The sequence below is a fragment of the Plectropomus leopardus genome, chromosome 4 (assembly GCF_026936395.1).
Source record: "Plectropomus leopardus strain MGB_pleo_1.0 chromosome 4, ASM2693639v1, whole genome shotgun sequence".
Taxonomy (NCBI): Eukaryota; Metazoa; Chordata; class Actinopteri; order Perciformes; family Serranidae; genus Plectropomus; species Plectropomus leopardus.
Genome location: NC_142179.1, coordinates 3,524,056 through 3,544,615, shown reverse-complemented (window position 1 = coordinate 3,544,615; position 20,560 = coordinate 3,524,056). Strand labels below are relative to the sequence as shown.

Sequence of the window (20,560 nt, the reverse complement as noted above, 5' to 3'; positions counted from 1 at the left end):
TTTAAAAAGAAAAAGAAACAGAAAACTAGGACAGCCCCATTATATATTGTAGCATAACACACTTTTGACAAACTTCTTATTTTCTTATAATTTCTTTATGAGATAAAGTATCTCATATATCATTCTTTGAAAAATAACAGCCGCCTGCTGATGCCATAAATAATCGCATGTTCTGTTTCTGATAAGCACTAAGTTTCACTCTGAATATGTCACCAAATAGCTACTGACTTCAGTAGATTTCACACCTGGCACTTACGCCCCACCTTGACGGAGGAGCTAAATTCTTTTTTTGGAGTCTGACTTTAGCATTGTGTCTCTTACTGAATGCAGCAGACACTGTGCGAGAAATCAAACAGACAGTTAGATGATTAATGTGCAGCTCCGACTGGCACGGACACCCTGCTCTTACCCTGCAACAGAAACGATGAGCAAAGGTCACTATGTAACCGTGTGCTCCTGGTAGCAAAACCAGCCACAATCACTTCACATGATTACATGATGACACAGACTCATGACTGCTAGCAGGAAGGGTTTTGTGTGTGTGTGTGGTTGTTGTTGTTTTTTTGGGCAAGTGAGATCAGGTTTACAGTTTGACTCAACAACCTGTTTACAGCACTGCGTTAGTTGAAGAGACATTAAAAGTCTGAAACTTTTAGTTAGCCTTCTTTACGCACAGTGACCTACAAAGAACGATTTCTAAGTTAAGTAACAATGTTAGTACGCACGCAAAATGTATTCAATAATGTCTCTTAACTCATTTAACTGTCCAATTAAACTCAAGTGGGAGTAGCTCTGCACTTATTTCCCCTTTCACCCACCTAAGCTCTTCCCATCATGTGGGCTGACCTGAACTTAAAAAGTCCTCAAATGGTAAAACAAAATTTGCAGCTGCCTTTTAATCATTACTTTTTTATTATAAATATATATGTACTAACACTCTCGCATGTAAAGCACTTAGAGCTGCATTTTATGTATTAAAGGTGCTATACAAATAGAGGTTATTATTATTATTATTTTATCTGTTGATTTATGTAAAATAATAATCAGTCAGTGTTCTGTACACTGTAAAAATATACTACTTGTTTCATGTAAAAAAACAACTCAGTGTCTCGATTGCCTTAAAATTTCATGTTAACTGAATTTGACACAAGTTTAAGTGTACTTTCATCCCTCTACTGAAGAGCGGCAAGGGGATTTTTTAAGTGCTTATTATAGACTAAAGCACTTTTGCAATATTATTTTGCATTGGTGGAATTTTGGCACAATTTTTCCAGTAACGCCTCATTAGTATCACCTTATTCTGGAATAAATAGTATAAAAATATTACTAATTCCTGGTAAATAAAAGAACCTAAGGACCAATTACTTGACTAATTGGTGAGGCTGGGTTAGCTGGGAAGCTCTATAAATCAAAATATGCTTCATTAATACACTGCGATACGTACAAAAGCATTAGTGAAATAACAACTGCTTTGTTTGTTTCTACACTTCCTCATTCTGTTTGTGTGACTGCACATGGAGGAGATTCTCATTTCAACATATCAGGAAATTTTGTTAAGCCATGAAGGAAATATCTTCCAATAAGTCTGTCGACATCCTCAAGTTCTGCACTGAGTAAGCTCGGTCATTGCATAAGACATGCTTTATGTGTTTATCTAGCGAGCACTGTTGCTGCTTGTTTTGATGGTATGCAATCTGATCAAATTAGTCATGCTAACACGAAACTATAGTGCAAGAACACTTTATCTGATTTGTTCAGGGGCCACTTTTGCAAAATGAGAGGAGGCCAGGGGCCACATTTCTAGGGTTTTAGGATGTCTCTAGGATTTTTTTTTTTTTAAGATTTTTTGGGGTGGTTTTATTGCCTTTAATTGACAGGACAGTGTGAGTGTGAAGGGGAGAGAGAGAAGAGGAGACATGCAGCAAAGGGCCGAGGCCGGACTCGAACCCGCGGCCGCTGTGGTGTGGACACAGCCACTGTACATGGGGGCGCCGCTCTTTCCACTGAGCCACCAGGCGCCCCAGAATGTTTCTAGGATTTCAGGGCATTTCTAAGATTTAAGGAGTTTTACTACTAAATATTTACTACTAATTTTAGGACATTCTAGGAATTTAGGACACTTCTCAGACTTTAGGACATTACTTGGACTTAAGGGCGTTTGTAAGAATTTAAGGCATTTGTAAGAATTTAGGACATTTCTAAGATTTATGGATGTGTCGTGAATTTTCGGGCATTTCAAGGATTTATATACATTTCTAGGTTTTTATAACGTTAGTCAGATTCAAGGACATATCTAGGATTTTAGGTTGCTTCTAGGATTTATGTTGTTTCTAGGATTTTTGGTTGTTTCTCAAATCTTAGGATGTTTCTAGCATTTTAAGACATCTCTAGGATTTCATGGCATTACTCAGATTCCAGGGCAAATCTAGGATTTTAGGATGTTTCTCGACTTTTGGGATTTTTAAAAAGATTTTAGGACATGTCTAGGAATTTATGACGTATCTAGGATTTAAGGACTTTACTTGGATTTTAGCAAGTTTGGCAAGTTTCTATGATTTCAGTACGTTACTCAGATTTAAGGATGTATCTAGGATTGCAGGATGCGTCTCAGATTTTGAGACTTTTTAGGATCTTGGGCTGAGGATTCTCCACAGGCACTTCGTTTATATAAACAATCTCTATTTTCATATTGTTTTATGCTCACCCACACCTTATGTATACTAAAAGTACACAAACAGTTCTCAGTGTTAATCACTTTATATTTATTGTCAGGAAGAAAATAGACGGGGGCCACCAAGCACACTATGGGGTCCAAATTTGTCCTACAGGCCATATGTTGAGCATCACTGCTATAGTGTCTCTCTGCCAGCCTATGGAGAAACTAATGTTTGCACATTTAGACAGCCCAACTTAAAAAAAAAAAAAAAAAAAAAACTGCAGAAGAGCTCGCATGTAGGTTATTGTTTTTAATGGCTGGATCTTAACATGCTGTATGTTGACACAGGAGGCTGAAACCGTTGTTACCCCGGGGGCAAACCCCCCCCCCCCTTAAGTGGAGCAGCTGAAGATGCAAACTACAGCTGTATGAGGAAAACTTACGTTTTCGCTCGAGCTATGTACCAAATCCCTGGTGTCCCAGTTTAAGTACCAAAGCTTGCACAGCCTGGAAGAGAAGCGCGACCTATTTCAATCACTCTGCGTGTCATTTCTTGGGGGAAAAAGCTCATGTTTAAGGGGGAAAAAACTGCTCTTTAACAGTGGAAACCAAATACTAAACCCATAAAAGGAACAAAACTGGAGGAGTTGACTGCTGTGTTCAAACTGAAGAGGACGGGTGTGTCCCACAAAGTATCACGGAGCTTAAAGTGAGAAAAATGTCATTGTGCATACCTTCTGCGATGAGCTCCTCCACGGTGACTTGAAACCGGCCGACTGCAAACACTTTCCCGAAGTAGCTGCTGACTCCGGAGCTGGACCCGGACCCGGACGCTCCTCCGAGCCCGCCGCTCTCAGACTTTGGCATCCTGGAAAACTTCTTCATCCTCTTTTCTTTCGTCTATCACCGTATGCAATCCCTGTTTTTAGGTGGTAGATTCACCACACAGTCCAGTTCAACTCGGTTGTGTGTCCCCCCTATCTACTTATGTGAAGTCTTTTCTTTTCCTGCATGCTCCGCGGCTGGCTCTTCTGGGGGGACTACAAGCTGTCGGCATTAAAGTAGCAATAAAAGGTGGGCTGATACAACCACGTCGGTGTCCAAAAAGCTTGCACCAGTGACAGCATCCACTTCAAAACGCCCCGAAACGACAGAAATGTGTTAGCTGCTGTGAGACATCGCTGTAGCTGGCGGTTGCTAGCATGCGTGAAGACAGGCGGTGTGCAGTCTCCGCCAACAATGGAGAAAAATGGACACGGGAGAGGTTCAACAATAAAGCAGGCAACACGAATCCCTCCGAGGATTATATCCGACTCGGGATCCCTCCAAAAGTAGCCTCGGCGCGGTTAGCTTCACACGCCGCGACTTGTTCACTCAACTCGGGCGACGCGGCTAGTTAGCTCGCTATTAGCTTAGCGGCTAACGAGCGGAGCTAGCAGCGGGTTGCTCCACACCACCCCGGGGTGCAGGTGGGCTAACAAAGTGGGAGCCCGCGTCTCGTCAGGAACCGTCCCAACGCAGTCGTTCTCACCAGGTTCACCTGTGTCATCTCCGCTCACCTCCGTGCCATTTTTTTTCACGGTGGAGCTTCGCTTAACGTTAAACTTCTCGTGACTCCCCCGACGGTAGCCTACAAAATAAGTGGGTGGTTTGTTATTTACCCAATGAAGAGTGACAACCTAACCTGTCCAGACCCCGCCCCCTACCACTGTTATGATTGGTGGAAGTGGAGAGTGTATGGCGGCCTATTCGTGCCTGGAAAAAAAAGAGGGAAAAAATGAATGAATGAAGATATGTATGGTATTACAACGGATTTTTGGACCACGTTGAGGGAAAAAAAATGGAGACTTTGAAAATAAAGTCGTAATATTATGAGAAAAAAACTCGTAATACATTATGAAAATAAAGTCTTACAAGAAAAAAAGTCTTAATTTTATGAGAATAAAATCATAATTTACAAGAGTAAAGTCATAATATTATGAAAATATAGTTGCAATTTTAAGAGGAAAAACAAGTCACAATTTTACAAGTTTGAAGTCATATTTTTAAGAGAAAGGGGAATATTATAATACGGAAATAAACATATTGCCAGTAAACTATAAAACAGGCAAGAGTAAAGGCAGCCTCCTTGGCAACTGGGGGCAATGGCCAAGGAAGCTGCCTGTGCTCTCACCTGTCTCACCTAAACAGGTAGATATGATGAGCGATCAGATAAAATTACAAGGACAATTCACACATTACAGCAGCTGAAGGATGAGAGGCAAGAGAAAAAAGTAAAGTTTAAAGTAATTCAGTGCTAACTAGGAAAAAAATTAGGTGGAATAAAAAAAGGTAAAATCTATATAGACCTGTCACTTATACAGATACAAATACTGTCTGTACAGGATGACTGTAATACAAACAAGGTGTGTAGTATTTCCACTGTAAAAATATATTGATATTATGACATATGTCAATATTATGTGAGATAGTAATACACAAATTACATACTTGTTCCCTTGAGTTTTCAAGTTCAAGTGTCAAGGTTTTTATTTGTTGCATATTCAACATTTATTTACATTTTGCAGTGAAATGCTTGTTTACTTTTGCCAGTACTGTGTCTAAAATATAAAAATACTGTATATAAGCCAACAACAACATAACAGAGAAAATATATGCAACAGAGGAGAGATGATATGTGCAAAAAGATATGTACAAAAATAAATATTCAGATGGAGGCAGCTCCTCTTTAGACTTTCTGTTCTGGTCGTGAATTTGGGAGCCTAAAGTCTCTTAATTATGAAAACATTAAATAAAATGAATACGTAAATAAAAAAATATAAATAAAACATAATAAATAATACATAATTAAAACACAGGGAGTGGGTTAGGTTGTATATTAAGTTTATTCTTAAATAAGCATTGTTTTGAAGATGATCAGAAAAAGTCTTGTCAGCGCACCTTTGATTTCAAATTATTTGTTCACACAATAGGTTTTATATCCATTTTGAAGCAAAAAACAAAAAAACAAAAAACAGACCACAGCTTTAACTACAAATTGAGGAATGAGTCCTCTCATTTTTTAAGTACATACTACCTGTACATATACAGACCCAGAATTTATCTCCCAAAAGTAATTACATCAAAGCACATGTGGTGATATGTTCTTAATACTCTTTATTACTCACGAGTTGGTTATTTGGGTTTTTTTTACAACTTTTCTTATGTTTTCAGAATACAACCATTTAACATGTATTTTCTTTGACTTTCATTTGCACAGATATCCACCACACCCTCCCATCCAGGTTTACACAAGTAACCAAAATAAAAAGACAAAAGACAAAAATACATAAATAAAAAGTAAGTATAGTAAAGTAAAACAATAATTAAAAAAATAAATACATCTAACATGCTTACATACTACACCAAATTACAAGGTTTTACAATAGTTAAAGAAAGGCGGCCAGGTTTTGTTATACTTCTGGCATCTGAACTTCTCTAGTACTATCATTGGCATCACATCTTAAATTAATTTCTTAAAAGATGGTGGATTTTTTTTTTTTTTTTGCCTTCCAGTTAAGCATTCCTTACATTTATTGTTTTCCCTTTTCTTGGTAGCAACGGGCTCCCATAAGAAGCGTCCAGACAATGCTCATCTGTAACAGGGCGGTGTGAGTGACAGACAGACGGAGCAGTCTGGTTGAGGAAGGAGAGCACAAAACAGGCTGGAAAGAATGCAGTGCATGGAGAAATAAACAAACCTCAGGCTACACTGGAGTAACGTGTTCGCCTCAGTCACATCCATCATCTTGTTTATTATTAAAAAACCCTAAAGTAATCCTCCTCTGCGCCTTTGTTATTCCTGTTCACTGATTTTTTTAAAAAGCATGCAAAGATGATTAGCTCCTCAGTGTGAGTGAACTGATCTCACACTTTCTTTTATTTTAATGATTATCTGCAGTGGAGAAAAACAATGTAATATTTCAGCAGCCAATGAGGAAGTGCTGTGACAGCTGCCTCTGCGAACTACACGCTTTGTGAACAAAGGCATGTGTGCAGGCCGGGAAATTCACCTTATAATGCTACACAAATTAACTTGTTCATGGTCTAACACATGTGCAACATCACCCAAAATCACTTCTGTCTTGTTTATGTCAATGACTTGAGGGGAAAAATGTCTATTTGTGCAGATAAGTGGTTACAATTACCACATTCAGGTCAGTGGTTATAGGGGGAGCACATGGCTGAGGAGGGGATTACATAAGAGATGAGGAGGAGCAGAGCCAGATCACATGACTGTACAAACCCCCATGTCTGGACACATCCTGTTTCTGCAGGGGGGAATCTTTCCTCTCTGACACACTTATTGTTGTCAGGCTGTGTGTGAGCTGTCTGCTGCCACCTGTTGGTGTTTCAGTTCTCCACACAGAGGTACAGAAAAACCATCGTTCATCACATAATGTACAAACAAACACCAACCCTGCAGAGCGTCTTAGTGCAAAATAAGTGAACCAGCTCCAACGCTGACCTCTGACCTCCTGGTAGTTTGCTGCACACCCGAGGAGAGTCTGTTTAACACTTTAAAACGTGGAGCAACATCACTTTTTTGTGCTGCTTTCAGATGCCTTTCACTAGTATTTTAATCTTTGAACAGTGAGCAAATTGATGCTTATTATGTTAAAAACGTGAGAAAAAAAGGCAATGAGCAACTTGGTGAAAAATGTTCCACAAATTGCAAGAAATTAATAGATTTGGAAATTTATTTTTAAAAAGCTAAGGAAATATGTGGGGGAAATGAAAAAAAAGCAGGGAAAATATATCTATCATGATATTCATTTAAAATTATGTAACAAAATAATTAAACTTCTACTTTTTCCAGGACATTTCTTTTCTGGATTTTTTTAATGTACTTTTTGAGTTTCCTTTATATTTTCTTTTTTTAAACTATTTTTTAGGGAAATTCAGAGTACTCTTTTACTCATTTCTTGCTGATTTTTGGATATAGATTTTCTTCAGATATATATTTTTTTATTTTTCTTATTTCTAAGCACATTTTTCAAGTATTATTGCCTGTTTTTTATTTTATTCTATTTTCTATTTCTTTTTAATTTCTTCAAAACTAATTTTCCTGTATTTTTTTTTTAATAAATTTCTTGCAAATTTTTGGGTCATTTCTTTTTTGTGGACAACTTTACTGGACATGGAGAGAAAGATCATTTGAACACATTTCTCACAGAAACTAGCTGCTACAACTCCTTGATCCAGTGGTCAGTGGCGTTGGTAGGCCTGGGCATCAGCAGCCTCAGCCCCAAATGTTTTAAATCTAATAATGTGTCATTTCATCCATGCATTAAAGCCCTTTTTGTGAGATCAAGTGCAAGACAGAGAGAGCGCGCCAGCAATCACTTTAAAGGTAAAGGTGAAGCACTTTTTAGATGCTTTGAATGTTCTGTATGCAGTTGCCATGGAAGCACTCGAACAAGCTGATACTGAATAAATTCAATACTGCCAGATGGCGAACAAACATAATCTTAACAGCCTTAAGCTACTTAACAGTGAAAAAAAGGGGAAACTGATAAAACCCCCGATTAAATTCCCAAATTAACAAAGGTTTCAAACATGCTGTGTGTGAAATTTGACAGGTTTTTGCAGCCGTAAAAACATGGAGTTATGGAACATTATAGGTGATTCTGTCTTGTGGATGAGCTTTTTGTGAATAAAAAAAGACATAGAATTTAAAGTGTTTTTGGGGGAACGTGGCTTCATGAACACACTGAGGAGGATTCTGAGGGGGAAACCAACTGTTTAACCCTCAAAATTTGCTATGAGAAACTTAAGAAGAAATGACCAAAAAAATCATCAAAAAATTATTAAAAATATAAGAAACTTACCAAAGAAATTGTAAATTCAAAAAAACAAATAAAGCAAACGAACAACAACAACAAAAACAATGGGAAAGTAAAAAAAGGAAACAATCTGGAAAAGTGCTTAAAAAATGTAATAATTCTGTGAAATAATTTTATATATATTATTATTATTATTATTATTATTATTATTATTATTATTATTATTATTATTATTATTGTTGTTACTAGACATATTGGTTTTTTGGACATATTCCCATAGCTTTTAAAATTTAACAATTTTAAATTCTAATGGAATGAAGGCAATGAGCAGCTTAAGGAAAAAATAAACCCCCCAAAAATGAGCAAAAATCATTAAAAATACAAGAAAATACCAGAAAATGAACATTTACAAAATCAAACAAACAACAACAAAATTCTATGGGAAAGTTACAAGAAAATCAAGAAAACAACTTGGAAAAGTGCTTAAAAATTAAAATAAGTTTGCCAAATAATTTTGAATATATAATTATTAAAATTAGAAATATTTTCTGTAATAATTCCCCTAGCTTTTAAAAAAAATAATTCTTTAAATCTACTATTTTCTTGCAGCTTGTGGGACATATTTTGACAATTTACTTATTACCTAATTTTTTATGTTTTCTAACAAAAATCAAACCAACTATCTCTATTCGTTCAAAGGCTTAAATGCACGATCCCCTTAAAAGACATCTGAACGCAGCACATGAAAAGTGATCCAGGTTTCAAAGGGTTAATGGGATGGTGAAAGCCTTGTGTCCTCATGCTAACCCCGCTCCAGCCTTTCTTTCAGCCTCCATTCATCCTCACACACAGTGAAGCAGTGAAGTGTTGGTGAGACTGCAGAGCTGGTCTATATACTGTATTTCTGAATAGCAGCTCAGCTTATAAATGGAGACTTTTCACGAGGGAAGAACATAATTGGGGGAAATTTCACGGACAAGCTTACATTTCCTGGATTTGTGTCATTGGGGATGGAAGCTCTGCTCTTGAGTTCTGGTCTGTTACACTTTACACTCTGCATCACACACACCAGTTTTGGAGTGTGGAGCGCAGCGAGCACGGATGAACTTGGCCTACATTTCTGAGTTTTCCCCCGTGAGTTTGGTTTTCTTCACTGGAGTGCTGCTGTGAGAGCACACATTGTCACTGAAGATACCGTCACAAATTGAAGACTCAATGCAGGCTGATGAAAAAAGCTACAGTAATGCAAAACACAAGACTTCACGGGCACGAGGAATGTCTGAGGGAGTGTGATTAGGGCATGAGAAAAAGGCAAGAGGTCACTAAAAACTCACTATAGGGTTAATACAATAGTTGCTAAATAAAATATAAAATAAAATAAAATAAGATAAAAATGAATACATAAAAATAAAAATAAATTTAAAAAATTAAAAATTAAAAAAAAATAAATAAATAAAAATAAAAATCAATCAATAAAATTAACATTATTAACAAACATAATAGGTTGCAAACATATTATACATTGTAATATACATTTTTCTACTGCCACACTACTGTTATTCACTTACAATTCTTACAATTTAATTTATCAATTAAATTTGTCTTTTAATGTTTCTTTAATTTTGTTTTGTTAAGTGTTTAATTCCACTTTAAATTCTGTCTGGTCTTTTTTGGAATTATTGTTTGGCTCTTGTAGTCATTCTGCCTCTACAAAAAGTCTCTCCCTCCACTTCTGCTTTGCCTTGTTTGTCACAAAGTTTTGTAAATGGTTTTTAAAGATGCAATAAAAAATGTCTTTTATATGAGTTAATTATTCATGAAAAATAAATAATCTCACATTTTCTGTCCAAATATGTTGATTAATGCGTCACTTTTAGGAGATTTCTGCATTAAGATTCTTCTCCATTTAAATGTACAGGAAACATAATGAAGTATCCTATTAATTTTTTTCTGTTTTGTTTTACTAATGATTTATGTGTGCATTTAGAGAAGAAATTCATCATTACAATATACTTTGGGCTCTGAACAGGTTAATTAAACCAGGGTTGAAACAGGATCACTTTGGTTCCACTACTGCAGATCCAGCATTGTTTGTTGTGTTTTTACAGTCAGCTCTTTAAATAACCAGGAAGGAACCCTCCCACTGACCCTATTTAATGACACACAGCAGCATATTTAGGCCAAAAATCAGCTCAAAAACATTTTTAACCTGCATAAATAAAGGCTTATTGTGAAGTGGAAATATTTTAACTTTTTTTCTAACGATCTGCCTTTAAATAGATGATGAAAATGACTTGTAAAATCAGTGTTTTTCAGATATCTCGTGCTGATAACCTTGTGTTTTCCTGCATGCTCACAGACTCAGGGGAGATGCGTGTGGAGGCTGACAGAATACGAAGATGTATAAATGTGAGCCTGCAGCCTCTCTTCCTGTTTTCCCTCTGTTCAGATAAAAAAAAGGAGGGGCGGCAGGCAGAGTGAAGGACTCTGGGTGATTACTTTGGCTTTAATGAGGAAAATGTTCTTTGCCTCCAGGATCTCATCCACCTCTAAAGTCTGTGAGTGCGTCTGGCCTGAGTTGACCTGTCGGCTCCCTGCAGGACTGAAAGGTGCTGCAGACGGACCATGAACAGGTTTCATTAGGAGGGTTTGAGGCTGCAGCAGATGTTTTTCTGCATAAATAAAATATTCAGGAGTTTATGAAACATTATATTTCTTTCAGAAGAGACTTGTCCAGACAGGATTTAGAGAAACTAATGCCTGTTTTCATTTCCAGCAGGTTTGATTACTACAATGGTCTTAACTGAGTTTTTTTTTTTTTTTTTTTACTCATTCAGAAAGCTGCAGGCAGAGCCACAACAACAAGATTTTGCAGATTATCTTTATCTGCATTTCATGTTGATGATTGCCAATAAAAAAAAAATAATTAAAAGGTACAAAAAAGGTGTCGGCATGGAAGAAAATTGTACTTGTAAAACTGCAGGGAGCTATTTTTATTAAATTTGATTTTAAAAAAGACGTGTATATGATATTGAGCGTTTCAGGTTTGATTAAAAATTCGCTAAAGTTATTTAAACAAAGTTTTGTGTTGGAGTTAATAAATTATAAATATTGACAGATTTTTTTTTTAATTGTAAGTGCGTGCTGGTTCCAAGCATTGGTTATCGGTGTCATTAACCACTAATAATCGGTATCTGTATAGATAAACCACATTCGGTCGATCCCATGGATGTATTATTATTAAGGAAGTCACTTTATATACAGTGTACGATAATTGAAAACGGAACGAACTGGTCGCTTTGCTCACGTCAACTGCCGGAATTTAATAGTGTGACACCCAGCGGAAGTAAACAATACAGTCGCTAGCGCAGTTTAGCTCCAGTAACGTGTTGAAATTGATGGAAAACGACAGTCGTAGCGCAGATATTTCGTCATAAATTTGTAGTGAAGCAACAATGTCTGCGGTTGAGTATTTGCGAGAGTTTGTCAACGAGCGTCTGACCGCTGCAGCTCAAGAAATATTCGGAGTTTTTCATAAAACCATCGTCGAGTACGAAGAAGAGCTCGACCGTCAGCGCAGACTGCTGGATGTCCTCACTGAACCCCAAATAAAGTCACACAGTACAGGTGTGTAACATGCTCTAAATAAATATAACTTTAACTTTTGTGTATCTGAACTTTCTGTGTATATAATACTTGTCCTAAGGGTCAAAAATGATCTGCCTTCACTATAAACCCCCAAAATAAAGCAGCTTGGTTGAATTTTAAACACCAAATCTATTTTGCACGAAGAAACAACCTGTTATTCATCACAAACTCTGTGCATATTTAGGTTTTTCCTCTTCTAAGCCTAAGAAAGTAGAAGACATTTGCAAAAAGTAGTTTTAAATGCATTTTATCATAGGGAAACAACAAGTATTTAGTAACATAGTATTAAACTGTAAAATGAGGATATTGTGCATGGACTTTGCAGATGTATTTCTGTGTGTGTGTGTGTGTGTGTGTGTGTGTGTGTGTGTGTGTGTGTTGTGGTATGAACATGATTTTATTACTGTTGGGTCAAAAATGTACTACGGAGAATTTGGGGCCATGTTAAAGAAAAACAAAAGTTACATTTTGAGAATATAGTCGTAATATTATGCGAATAAAGTTGTAATTTGGAGGATTAAGTCGTAATATGATTGAAAAAAAGTTGCAATTTTACGAGACTAAAGTCATGAAATTAAATTGTAATTTAACAAGAAAAAAGTAATTATTTTAAGAGACTAAAGTCGTATTTTTTACGAGAAAGGGGATGTTTTAACGGAACATATTGCCATATTGCCTGCTGTTGACCGTCTGTGGCAGGTGTGACACCGGGGACAGTGCTGTCTCATAAACTATGACTTTATTCTCCTAATATTATGAATTTTTTCTCATAATATTACGACTTTATTCTTGAAGTCTCACAAAAATATTTTCCTCATTGTGGCTATAAAACTCAAAACTAAAAATCATCCCTAAGACAAGATTTTTTTTTACCCTGTTGGTGTACAGATTTTATGGAAATATGAACAAAGGCAGAATTTCACTTTTTCTCATGTTGAGTTCACTCTAGGATAAGTTATTGAATTTTAGGTTGAAATAAAATCAGTTAGGGGGTTTTCTATGCTGTTTGACATAACGGCGGGTCATTTTTGACCCCTAAAATGATGTAAGGGTGAAACAAATAGCCTGTTCATTTGCTGTTTTCTTTTGTTGTGTGTCCCTCCAGAGCTCCCACAGCAACATGTCTGTAAGCAGGAGGAGGATCTCGCTGAGCAGCAGCTCTGTATTCAGGAGAGGAGCTCCAGTCTGGACCAGGAGGACCCAGAGCCTCCTCAGATTAAAGAGGAAGAGGAGGAGCTCTGCAGCGGTCAGGAGGGAGAGCAGCTCGTCCTGAAGCAGGAGACCGATGACTTCATGTTGATGGCTCCGTATGAAGAAAGTGAGCCAGAAACAAACAGTGAACAGCAGCTCCTCTTTCACAGCTTTCATGAAACTGAGAGCCAAGATCAGGAAGCAGGCGAGCACTCAGAATCGACTAGAAATGCAGAACCAAAATCAAAGAAAAGAAGCCAAAAAAGCAAAAGTTATGGTAACAATGTGAACAACTTGTCAGAGATTCACCGCGATTCTTACGCAGGTGGAAAGTCTTTCATATGTGAAACATGCGGGAAGGATTTTAACTTTAAGTCAACGTTGTGGAAACACATGAAAATCCACACAGTTGAGAAGCCGCATTCCTGCAAAATATGCGGAAAAAACTTCCAGTACAACAGCCGCTTGTTGGCCCACATGAGCACACACAGGGGCGGGAAACCGTTCACCTGCAAAAACTGTGGCAGAGCTTTCAAACACCTCGGAGAGCTGACGTTTCACAGGAGGAGAGCTCACAGCGGAGACAAGCTGTACCTCTGCAAGATCTGCGGGAAGAGATTCTGCGAGATGTCGCTGTTGAAAAAGCACATTACGACCCACACAGGTGAGATGCCGCACACCTGCAAAACGTGCGGGAAAGATTTCAGACTCAATAGCGACTTGTTGGCCCACATGAGAACACACACAGGCGAGGGGCAGTTTACATGTCAAACGTGCGGGGAAGCTTTCAGACGCAACTATGAACTGACGGTCCACACGAGGCGGGCCCACACAGGTGAGAAGCCGTACCTCTGCCAGACCTGCGGGGAACGGTTCTCCTACATGTCGGTGCTGAAAAGGCACGTGCGGATCCACACAGGCGAGAAGCCGTATTCCTGCGAAACGTGCGGGAAAGATTTCAGATGCAGCGACGGTTTGCTGCGCCACACCAGAGTCCACACGGGCGAGAAGCCGCACACCTGTAAAACGTGCGGGAAAGGTTTCAGACGGAACTACAACCTGACGGTCCACACGCAAAGAGCGCACACTGTGAAGAAGCCGCACTTTTGCAAAACCTGCGGGGAATTATTCGTTTCAGTATCTGAACTGGAAATGCATACAAGCGTGCACGCAGACACATAGTTTTTTTGTTGGAGCTCACAAAAGTAGGGGTCGACTGATATTGTTTTTCAGAGCCGATTATTAATATTAATAATGACTTTATTTATAAAGCGCCTTTAAATACGGAGTTTACAAAGTGCTTTGACAGATAGAGAAATGCAGAAACAAGAGGGGTAACCTGCAGAAGAACATAACAATATGAGCCAAAGAATAATACCAACTGAGGCCAAGAAGAAGAGAAGAATTTAGCAAAACAGATCAAAAATAACAACAACCCAAACCAATAAGAGTAAATGCTGTTCGAAGAATATTAGCAGTGATCACAAATAATAGTATTGATAGTAGAGTTAAACACGATCGGGAAGAATAAATTAAAAGATACAATAAAATACAAACTAAAATAGATGAATTAAGACAAATTAAAATAGAAAAAAATTAAATAAACAATATTAAATATTGGTATTTAATGAGACCTATAAATGATATTTGGCACCGATATCCATTTAAAATAAAAATGAAAATCTTTCCATCAATATTTATAATTTGGAATATAACAAACTTCAACATATTTTTTTAATGCCTTAAGTAATGTTTAATAAAAACATTTCAACATCAAATACAGCAAGTTCAAAGCAACTTTTTATATAGTCAAGTGAAAATTTGAATAAAAAATGAACAAAAAAGCTCCCTGAGGTTTTACAAAGTAAAAGTTTCTACCATGCTGATGCTTTCTTTGCACTTTTTAATTAATTAATTTTATCAGCGATTATTGAAGTAAAACGCAGATACAGATAATCGGTTAAATGCCAAATATCTGGCTGATAATCTGTCGACTTTTACATAGAACTGAGGAGCCACATTATTGCAGCACTAGTAGAAAAAAAATTTATTAAATCAAAACTTGAAAAAAATCCTACCGGAGGATCGACATTCAGAGGAGGAACCATCCAGCTGAAACTCCCTTCATTTGACTATAATGCTTATATTTCTGTTGTGTAAATATTTCTTGAGCATGTCTTTGAAGTAAGGATGATAATTAATCGACAATCGATTCATCAGCTGTTAAGATTTTTTTTCAAACATCTGAAATTTAATCAGTTAATTACTATGAAATGCTGTAAAAATAGATGCGATATGTTGCTGTGAGCTTTGACTGAAAAAAACCTGCATTGTGTAATGTTTGAAATAAGCAAAGTTTTAATGTTTTTGGGTTTTTTTCAAATGGCGATTAATCGATCATTATTTTACCATTTCAGTGATCAAAACAATTAATCCTGAAGCAACTGTAATCTAGCAAATAAAGGAAAATGTATGTTTCACAATGAGTGCAGAGTGGTGGCTGTTATATTAATGGTGTGACCTGAACGACTGATTGTACTGTCAGCTTTTGTGAATATCAGCATTTGCCAGATACCAGATTTTTAAAAATGTAATTACTGTTGATAAATTCAGTGTTTTTCAAATATGTTAATGAACATCAACATACTCGAAAAACACAACAATTACATAAACTTATCAAAGTAAATTAGGTCAATTGTATAAACTATAAAAAAATCTCAGTTTCTTTTTTGTTTGCTTTTCTCTCTTTATGTTGCAAGATCCCTAAAATCATGCAAGAACAGGGGTCTGATATCACTGAAAAACACTGACCAATGGGACAAGAAGAGAGAAACTGGTAATAGTGATAAGAGTCCTTGAAAAGAAAAAGTTTTGAACATTTTTTTCCATGAAAATTAATTCACTTTCGTATAGATTCTTTTTGTGTTTGTTTGTTTGGGTTGCTTTGTATTTTCTTGTAACCTTTTTAAATTATTATTATTATTATTATTATTATTATTATTATTATTATTATTATTATTATTATTATTATTATATTTTTTATTTTTTTAATAATTTCTTGCTATTTTTTAGGTCATGTCTTGTTAAGTTGCTCTTTGCCTTCTCCATGTTTTTGAGAGAAATCAAACTAATGTGCTCAGGTTTCAAAGCTGAAAGAGTTAACAAAGCTGAAGGAACCATGAGACTGTTATATTAGAATCAGGCCACTAAAATCTTCTACATCAATCATGTAAAGTAAAACTAATATTACTTAATTCAAATGCAAGAATTACACAATTTATTAGGAGTGTTTTGAAAGCGGAACAAACGCAACGGTTCACTGTTTCCGACGGAACATTACAGTGTGACATCCAGAGGAAGTAAACAAAGGCGCTAACAGTGTTAGCTGCTTGTTGATTTAGCTGGAAAAACAAGAGTCGCTGCGCAGATTATGATTTAATATGAAATGAATCAAAAATGTCTTCAGTTGAGTATCTGAGAGAGTTCGTCAGCGAGCGTCTAACTGCTGCTGCTCAGGAGATATTCGGCGTTTTTTATAAAACTATCGTCGCGTACGAAGAAGAGATCGACCGTCAGCGCAGACTGCTGAAGGAGATCGTCTGGGACCCTGAAACAAAGTTACACAGCGACGGTGATTACGGATTATTCACTTTAAAGGGATGCTTCGGATTTTTTAGGGTGTTATCCATCATGTGAATATGACACAGTTAGCTGTCAGCTGACACGCCCTCAGTGTGCACGCGCAGGCCGGTCTGCAGATCCACGATCTGAACACAAACCTTCACTTTTTAACTGCTTTTATGAACAACTTCAGTTTGTTTTAGTGTGTTTTAATTATTTAGCACCTATTTTTTCTCCAGGGCTTACACGATTCTATGTCAGAATGTTTATATGTTTTATTTATATTTTTTTAAGTATCCGTAAGCTATTTTATAATTTTAATTTTATTTTAATTTATTCTAATTTCCCCACTCCCCCTCTTTTTTAAGCAATATTAATTTGATATTATATGCTATATTTTATAGTAGTGGTCGACTGACTGACATTGGTTTTTTGGGCCGATACGATACTTGGATATGATATTTGGAACTGTTATAAAGAATTAAAATTGAATCTGTGTGTTCAGTTTTTCCCCAGTCCCCTTCATTTAATAAAATATTAATTTTACACATTTTATATTATATGCAATATTATACTCCCTCCTGAGAGTGTGGAGCAAACTCTTTAAAAAACCCAACTAATTTTATTAAAAAATAACTATATATGGTATTTATAAGGAAAACTTGAATTATTTCGTACTCACCCAGTCTTTGTTCACTAGAGGTCGACTGACATTGTTTCTGCAGTAACGATACAGACTAATGGTGCTTAATGAGATCTTTAACCAATATTTGGAACTGATTTAGCATTTCCAATAAAAAAAAATCCTTCTGTCAAAATTTAGAATTTGGAAGATAACAAACTCCAACACAAAACTTAAATCTTAATTGTTTAATGTTAATGTTATTGTTAAATACCGTTAGCAAACATTCAGTCAAAACTGAAACATTTACCATCATACAGCAACTTCCCAGCGACTTTTTTAAAAAGTGAAAATCTCAATTTAAAAAAAGAATACATAAAAGTAGCTCCCTGAGGTTTTACAAAGTAAAAATGTATCCAATGCTGACACTTTCTTTTGCAATTTTTAATTAATACGTTTTATTATGATCGTTAAAATAAAATGCTGATACAGATAATCAGCAAAATGCCAAATATCAGCCCTGAAAATCAGCTAGGCCTAATCTGTCGAGCCCAAGTAAATACGGTCTGTGGATAAGTATCTCATCTAAAAAAAATCTTAACTGTCCTTTTAATATTTTGAAAAGGGGGAATTTGATATATATATATATATATATATATATATATATATATATATATGTGTGTGTGTGTGTGTGTGTGTGTATAGTCCCATTTTTGAATACTGGCTTTTTACTTTTGTGTGTGTGTGTGTGTCCCTCCAGAGCTCCCACAGCAACATGTCTGTAAGCAGGAGGAGGATCTCACTGAGCAGCAGCTCTGTATTCAGGAGAGGAGCTCCAGTCTGGACCAGGAGGACCCAGAGCCTCCTCAGATTAAAGAGGAAGAGGAGGAGCTCTGCAGCGGTCAGGAGGGAGAGCAGCTCGTCCTGAAGCAGGAGACCGATGACTTCATGTTGATGGCTCCGTATGAAGAAAGTGACCACAGCGAAGCTCAGACCCTGAACTTCAACTCTGATGACACTCTGAGCGCAGCAGAGGAAGAGTCTATAGTCAGCATGTCAGTCTCAAGCCCCGGGATATCAGAGGCACAAAGTGAACTCCAGTTCATCTCTCACAGCTCTTCTAACACTGAGAGCCGAGATCAGAAAAGAGGCGAGCACGAAGACTCAGGATCGACTAGAAATGTAGAACCGAAACCAAAGAAAAGACAATACAAAAGTGGGACTTGCGATAACAATGTCAACATCTCTAACTTGTTAGAGATTCACCACAACACTAACACAGATAAAAAGTCCTTCAGGTGTGAAAAATGTGGGACTGAGTTTAAATATAGGTCAGAATTATGGAAACACCTGAGAGTGCACGCAGACGAGGAGCCATATTCCTGCAAAACGTGCGGGAAAGAGTTTGCATACATCAGCGGCTTGTTTGACCACATGAGAACGCACACGGGCGAGAGGCTGTTTACATGCAAAACGTGTGGGAAAGCTTTCAAACACCACGGTTTGTTGAAATACCACCTGAGGAGAGCCCACACAGGTGAGAAGCTGAACATTTGCAAATTCTGTGGCAAAATATTCTCAGCCATGTCACTGCTGAAAAGGCACGTGAGGATCCACACAGGCGAGAAGCCGTTTACTTGCAAAACTTGCGGGAAAGATTTCAGACTCAACAGCGAACTGTTGGTCCACATGAGAACGCACACGGGCGAGAAGCCCTATTCTTGCAAAATATGTGGGAAAGATTTCGGCTACAACAGTCATTTGTTGGCCCACATGAGAACACACACAGGTGAGAAGCCGTTTACGTGCCAAACGTGTGGGGAAGATTTCAGACGAAACTCTGAACTGACGGTCCACATGAGAAGAGCCCACACAGGCGAGAAGCCGTACCTCTGCCAGACCTGCGGGGAAAGTTTCTGTGAGATGTCCGTATTGAAAAGGCACGTGACGATCCACACGGGCGTGAAGCCGTATTCCTGCGAAACATGCGGGAAATATTTCAGACGAAACGCCGACTTGTTGGTCCACATGAGAACACACACAGGCGAGAAGCCGTACACCTGCAGAATATGTGGGAAAGGTTTCAAACGCAACTACGACTTGACGGTCCACATGAAAAAAGCCCACGCTGAGGAGAAGCCGTACCTGTGCAACACCTGCGGGGAAAGATTTCATTCTGTGTTTGAACTGGAGAGACATATAAGTGTGCATGCAGACAAGTAGTTTTATGTTTCATTTTAGTAACACTTCCTTTAAGACCACATCTATGGTGCACTACGAAGGCATTCATAGAGCATTATAATGCATTCATAATGCTTTATGACTAGAGGGTAGAAGGAAGATGTTTTTAAACAAAGTTAAAAAAGCTAAATCACATTTGTCCTTGATCCTGCTACATTTTTGGAGTTGAAGGTTTAAATTAAAATCAGCAGCTACTTTTATAACTCTCTCCGGTTGCTCGGGCATGCTGCTGCTGGTGGCATCATTAATTCAATTCAGTTCTTAATGACTAAAGTTTATTTTAAACCTAATTTTAAATTGTTTTAAATAATCTTTTTTATCTTTGCACCTCTTGTCTGCACTTTTGCTAATTTTAATGGTTAATGGTTTGATTTTTACTTTAAATTTTTAAGTTATTTAGTAATCAATTTTAACTTTATATCTCATCTCTTTGCTCTTATTTTGAAGCTGTATTCTTTATTTTATTTTATATTTTATTGCTTTGTAAAGCACTTTGAATTGGCCTTGTTGTATGTGCTATATGTGCTCATATGTGCTGTACAAATAAAGCTGTCCTGCCTTACTAAAGCTGATTGTTGATGTGTGTATAAATGAGTAAATCATAAATCAACCTCGAGTTTATAACGAGTAAAGAGCATCCAGAAGGCCCTTGATACTCATAATACATCATAAGTCACATTTTTTATGTTTTATGCCTGTTGGTATTGTACTTTATGACTGTTAATATAATGCATCAGTACTCATGTGTTTACAAGT

The 20,560-nt window shown here is 37.1% G+C and overlaps 3 protein-coding genes across 4 annotated transcripts in view; 1 reads left to right on the top strand and 2 right to left on the bottom strand.

Moving 5' to 3' along the window:
• bmp2k (BMP2 inducible kinase) overlaps window positions 1-4,479 on the bottom strand; it is a 70,954-nt gene extending 66,475 nt beyond the window's left edge. Inside the window, exon 1 of one of the 2 annotated variants that reach the window (XM_042487821.2) lies at window positions 3,391-4,479. In XM_042487821.2, the coding sequence (XP_042343755.1) occupies window positions 3,391-3,541 (151 nt within the window). In that variant the 5' untranslated portion in view covers window positions 3,542-4,479. The remainder of the gene's footprint in view (window positions 1-3,390) is intronic. The other variant, XM_042487820.2, reaches the window with a different exon arrangement.
• An 850-nt stretch (window positions 4,480-5,329) lies between these two features.
• anxa3a (annexin A3a) overlaps window positions 5,330-20,560 on the bottom strand; it is a 31,099-nt gene continuing 15,868 nt past the window's right edge. Inside the window, exon 14 of the mRNA XM_088076331.1 lies at window positions 5,330-6,331. Coding sequence (XP_087932457.1) covers window positions 6,212-6,331 — 120 coding nt within the window. The 3' untranslated portion in view covers window positions 5,330-6,211. The remainder of the gene's footprint in view (window positions 6,332-20,560) is intronic.
• On the top strand, window positions 11,568-20,371 carry LOC121944719 (uncharacterized). Its single transcript, XM_088076003.1, has 5 exons — window positions 11,568-12,108; window positions 13,235-14,501; window positions 15,493-15,504; window positions 16,764-16,951; window positions 18,324-20,371. Exons 1-5 carry the CDS (start codon window positions 11,937-11,939, stop codon window positions 19,784-19,786), a joined length of 3,102 nt encoding a protein of 1,033 aa, XP_087932129.1. The 5' UTR covers window positions 11,568-11,936; the 3' UTR covers window positions 19,787-20,371.